At 54.9% G+C, this 5,000-nt stretch overlaps 1 protein-coding gene across 1 annotated transcript in view; it reads left to right on the top strand.

Moving 5' to 3' along the window:
- The window catches only part of LOC135113572 (probable phospholipid-transporting ATPase IA), a 93,481-nt gene that overhangs the window by 49,600 nt on the left and 38,881 nt on the right, over positions 1-5,000 (top strand). The window contains 2 exon segments of the mRNA XM_064028852.1: positions 4,723-4,851; positions 4,853-4,975. Of these exon segments, the coding sequence (XP_063884922.1) occupies positions 4,723-4,851; positions 4,853-4,975 (252 nt within the window).

Here is a 5,000-nt window from a genome sequence, read left to right as displayed (position 1 = left end):
AGAGAGAATTGTAGCCTGAAAAAGAAAGATACCAGTCACGTAATCGTTTAAAGGAAGTTTAGCCTGTGAGAGTGACACACACACACACACACACACACACACACACACACACACACACAGGCAGCATCCAGTAAGTGTGAGGAATCTCTAGGCACACCGTTTTCTCCGCCCTGCTGCTGCTGCCGCTGCCGCCGCTGAGTGCGTGAGGGGATCGAGCTGCTGCTGCTGCTGCTGCGGTGACTGTGTCTCGGCGCCGACGCCCCGCCCCGCCTGCATGAGTGTGGTGATGTGTGTGTGCCGCGTGTGGGCGGCGCCTGTGCTGTGTGCACCCGGGCGCGAGTAGTGTGTGAGCGGCGGTCCCCGACCTTCCCCGACCCGGCCTGCCCCGCCCCGCCTCTCATGGGGCGAGCAGGACCTCCACGCATGGAGGCGTGAGGGGCATGTTGTGGACGGGCAGCCCTCAGCCCCTGCACCTCGACGACGACAGGACGGCGCTCCACCCGCGGCCCTCCCCCACCCCTAGCCCGGAGGACGCCCCTCAGTGTGGGGACGCCCGCCTTCGCCAGCCACCGCCGCAGCAGCCCGCCGCTGCAGCAAACACCCTCCCCGCCCCGCGTCGCGGCGCCGCTCCTCAGACGGGAGACATTCCTTGTGCACCTCCCCTGAGGACGCGGCCCGCTGGGAAGCCTGGGCGGGCGGCGGCGCTCGGCCCCGGGACTTGTGGGGCGCCGCACCGCTGCAGAACCACTGGGTGCCCCCCGTGCAGCGTGACGCGGAGGATGGTCACAGGGGCGAGGGGGAGGCCTTGGTCATGCATGAGTGCCTGCAGGATGTGGCCGAGGCCTGGGAGGCAGACGAGGCCGAGGGGCGGAGTGAGGACCAGCTGTTGGCACCAACGCCAGCCGATTCTCTCCCCAACGGCCTTGACAACCCGGCGCTGGAGCACACTGACGAGGCCTGCAGCCCGGCCAGCACCCATGCCCCTGCACAACCCCCCGGCAGCAGGGAGCACCTGGCCAACCCATGGCCCACCTCGCTGTTCACCCGCAGCCCCCGCTCTCCTGTGGTGGGCAGCCATCCCTTGCTGGCCACCCCCACCTTCGCCAGGGAAATGTGGGCGCTGGGCAGCAAAGCGCCTCTGGCCAGCCAGGAGAGCATGGGCGTGCTGCTGAGCGGCAGCACGCCCATCTCACCGCCCCCACGCTCCCTGTCCAGCAGGTCCTTCCTGGCACAACCCTGGAACGGCTCCCAGAAGTCCTGGCACAACGCAAGCCACGCAGCGCTCTCCTCCCTGCGCCTCGTCACGCGGACAGGTACCCCAGGGCACCGGGGCACCCCGGCACCCACACCCCTGTGTAGTGCACCACCTAGCACCAGCACGGCCGCGGCGCCTGTGTGTGTGTGTGTGTGTGTGTGTGTGTGTGTGTGTGTGTGTGTGTGTGTGTGTGTGTGTGTGTCCACCCGTCGCCGTAAGGAAATGCCCACCACATTGCCCCTCTGCGGTGGCGGCCCTGAAGGCGCGTCGCCCCGTGATGGCGTGGCGCCGGCCGTCCCTGAACGCCTGTAAACTCGTAAACTATCCTGAATCCTTCCCCCACACGCCGGAGACACAGATGGCCGCTCCCCGCTCCTCAGCCACGCCAGGATGTCCTTTCGCAGCTCGCGGAGGCTTGGGAGGCCGTGACGCCCCGCTGCCTCCCGGCAGTGCTGGCGGGGCGATGACCAGGAGTGGTGATGACTCAAGGAGGGGAACACCCTCTGGTTTCCTTTTGAGAGGCAGGGGAGGGGGTGGTGAGGGAGGGGACAGCAGACAGCAAGTAGGGAGGCCTTCCATCACTCTGTGGACACAGGGCAGGGGGTGCTTGTGGCAGGGAGGTGGCGGGGTCGCAGCCTGTTGCGTCACGGGGCGGGGAGGAGGCAGCCAGCGTGGCGGGGCTGGCGGGGCGAGACATGAGGGGAGACACTGGTTAGGGCTGGATAGCTTAGGGGGTGACGCCCCCCGTCTGTCAGTCTGAGGACCCCTTCTTTCCTTTCCGGGTGCACTCGCCCTCTTCTGTCTTATCTCCCTCCCTCCCACACCCTCAGCCCTGCACCCTGCCACCCGCCCAGTAATGCCTCCCCTCGCTGGGGCGGCCACGGGAGGGACACGGAAAGACTATTGTGTATGTGTGTGTGTGTGTGTGTGTGTGTGTGTGTGTGTGTGTGTGTGTGTGTGTGTGTGTGTGTGTGTGTGAGACCAGCAGCGTGACCTAGTGCGTGGGTGTAGCGGGAGGTCGGCAGAGTGAGGGGAGGGCGGGAGGGAAAACGGAGCGTGTAGGGAGGACCGTCCAGCTTTAAGTCAGCTGCGGGAGGGGCGGGAGGTGGACGGGAGGGACGTGCGGGCGACCTCGTTACTCTGGAAGTCAAAACTGTGGTGCTCCAGTGCCGAGGAGAACCAGGCGACCCTTGGAGGAGCAGGTGCTGGAGGCTGGAGACGTGCTGGAGAGAGAGAGGGGGGGGTACTATGCATGTGTGTGTGTGTGTGTACGTTCAACCAGCCGGCTATCCGTTATTCCGTCCTAGTCTGACTACTTGTGTGTGTGTGTGTGTGTGTGTGTGTGTGTGTGTGTGTGTGTGTGTGTGTGTTATCGCCAGCCAGCAGCAGGCAGGTTGGGAATAGGACCCTTGCATCATTCATCGGCCTTCTAGTAAGACGAAATGAGGAGGAGGGAGAGGAAGAAAGCTAGGAGGAAGAGGAGGAGAAGAAAGAGCAAGAGGAGGAGGAGGAGGAGGAGGAAGGGGCATAGATTCAGTGGCAGTAGCGACTCTAGGCACCATTACCATTAGTAGTGGCTCTTCCGTGGCACTCTGACCCTCCGGTGGCCCTCAGTGGCACAGCGCGGCCCTTGGCACCCCCCGGCACTCCACATGACGAGTGAGGCGGTGACAGCAGCACGGCAGGCACAGCACAAAGCATGACACAGCGCTGGTCCCTTAGTAACTCATGGTAGAGAGAGAGAGAGAGAGAGAGAGAGAGAGAGAGAGAGAGAGAGAGAGAGAGAGAGAGAGAGAGAAGGAAAGGGGTTATTTTAAGAGTTTAAGAGTGTATGAAATGTAGTTGTAATATTCCTCTCATTCGTAAAGAGAGAGAGAGAGAGAGAGAGAGAGAGAGAGAGAGAGAGAGAGAGAGAGAGAGAGAGAGAGAGAGAGAGAGAGAGAGAGAGAGTTAGGAGTATTCAAGAGCATAAGAGATGTAGTTGTAATTTTCTATGTAATTCCCTGGTTGGTTAGTTACTTAGAGGCGTGTATCGCACCCCCATTGTTGTTGAAGGTACAGGTGAGAGAGAGAGAGAGAGAGAGAGAGAGAGAGAGAGAGAGAGAGAGAGAGAGAGAGAGAGTGAGAGAGAAACACGCTATTAGTAAAGAAGTGGTCAGGTCTCGTATTCTGAAGCGTCTGACACACGTAGGGAGGCGAGGGCTGTCGTAACTCTTTTTTTTTTTTTTCTTTTCCTTTATTTCTTTACTTAGACCGTCTTGTACCTTGTTGTGTTTACTCGTACCTTGAAGCTTAGCAATTGACGTCTCATAGCCTATTTACTTATTTGTCTATTTTATTTATTTGTATTTGTTTATTTATTTATTCTTTTTTTCTTTCCAATTAGTCTAAAGTAACGGACGGAATCGCTCGGTGTGTATTGTGTTTACCTTGTAAGATGGTAGAAAATTAACGCCCTAAGGCACATTATTTATTTATTTATTCTTTTATTTGTACTTTTTTTTCCCCCCATTGCAGTATAAGGAAAAAAGGGAGTAATTCGATTTCTTGTATTTTCCTTGCAACTTGGTAGAAAATTTACAGCACATTTTTATCCCACTGTAGGTAACGGAGTAATTATATATAGTGTTACTTTTTGTTACTATAAATTTCTTACCTGTTACTGTTTTCTTCCTATCCTTTTAACACCAGCAGATGATAACGTCTTATTTATTTATTTATTTATTGTCTATTTTTCGTACTGTAGTCAAAAATAATGAAATATTCGATAGCATTACCTGTTGTTACCTTAATTACCTTAACTGTTGGTGTATTTCCCTTATTTTAGCATTTGAACGCCAACAGGTAACAGTAATTTGATAGTGTTACCTTTACATGTTACCTTAATTACCTACATGTTGGGGTTTGTTCATATATTGTACGTAGTTCGCTTTTTTAATGCCAACAGATGGTAAACATGCATATATACATCAACGCAAGCCACAGAGGCGAGTACATGATTACAGAGCCATCTATTCTTGAGTTTAGTAACTACATAAGCACGCCGTAACCTAATTTAACTTATGTAAACTTAGATATACTAGAATTAGCCGCACCAGAACTTTACCTAACTTAACCACACCGAAACCTAACCAAATTTAACCTAACTTGACCTAACCTAACGTAAACACACTCGCACTGTGACTGACCGCACTGAAACCTAACCAAACTTAACCTAACCGAAACCAAACCAACTAACTTAAACCTAATCCAACCTAACCCAATTCAAATCCAACTTAATCTAACCCAACTCAACTTAACTCAAACAAAACCCAAACCAACCTTTATCACAAACACTGAAACTTAACGTAACCAAACCTCACCAAACCCAACCCAACCCATCTTCACTACACCACAACCAACCACAGAAAACCCAAATCTAACCCAACCAAACCCAAGCACTAATAGAATCTATCTCAACCCCACAGATGACGACTCAGGTGGCGGCGGAAGTGAGGGCGAGGGCGGGGGGCGGGCTTGGGGGCGGCGGCGGGGGCGGGATGGGCGGCCAAGACTACCGCACAGTCTTCCTCAACGAGCCGCAGCCCTTCAAGTACTGTTTCCAACGCCATCTGCACCGCCAAATACCGCTACAAGCTTCTCTTCTTCCTGCCCATGTTTCTGTTTGAGCAGTTCCGCCGCTACGCCAATATTTTCTTCCTCATCATCGCCTTGCTGCAGGTATGGGAGCTGTTGTTGTTGTTGT

The sequence above is a fragment of the Scylla paramamosain genome, chromosome 26 (assembly GCF_035594125.1).
Source record: "Scylla paramamosain isolate STU-SP2022 chromosome 26, ASM3559412v1, whole genome shotgun sequence".
Classification (NCBI taxonomy): domain Eukaryota; kingdom Metazoa; phylum Arthropoda; class Malacostraca; order Decapoda; family Portunidae; genus Scylla; species Scylla paramamosain.
The sequence above is the reverse complement of the archived record's forward strand: the minus strand, read 5'-3'. Positions and strand labels throughout refer to the sequence as shown.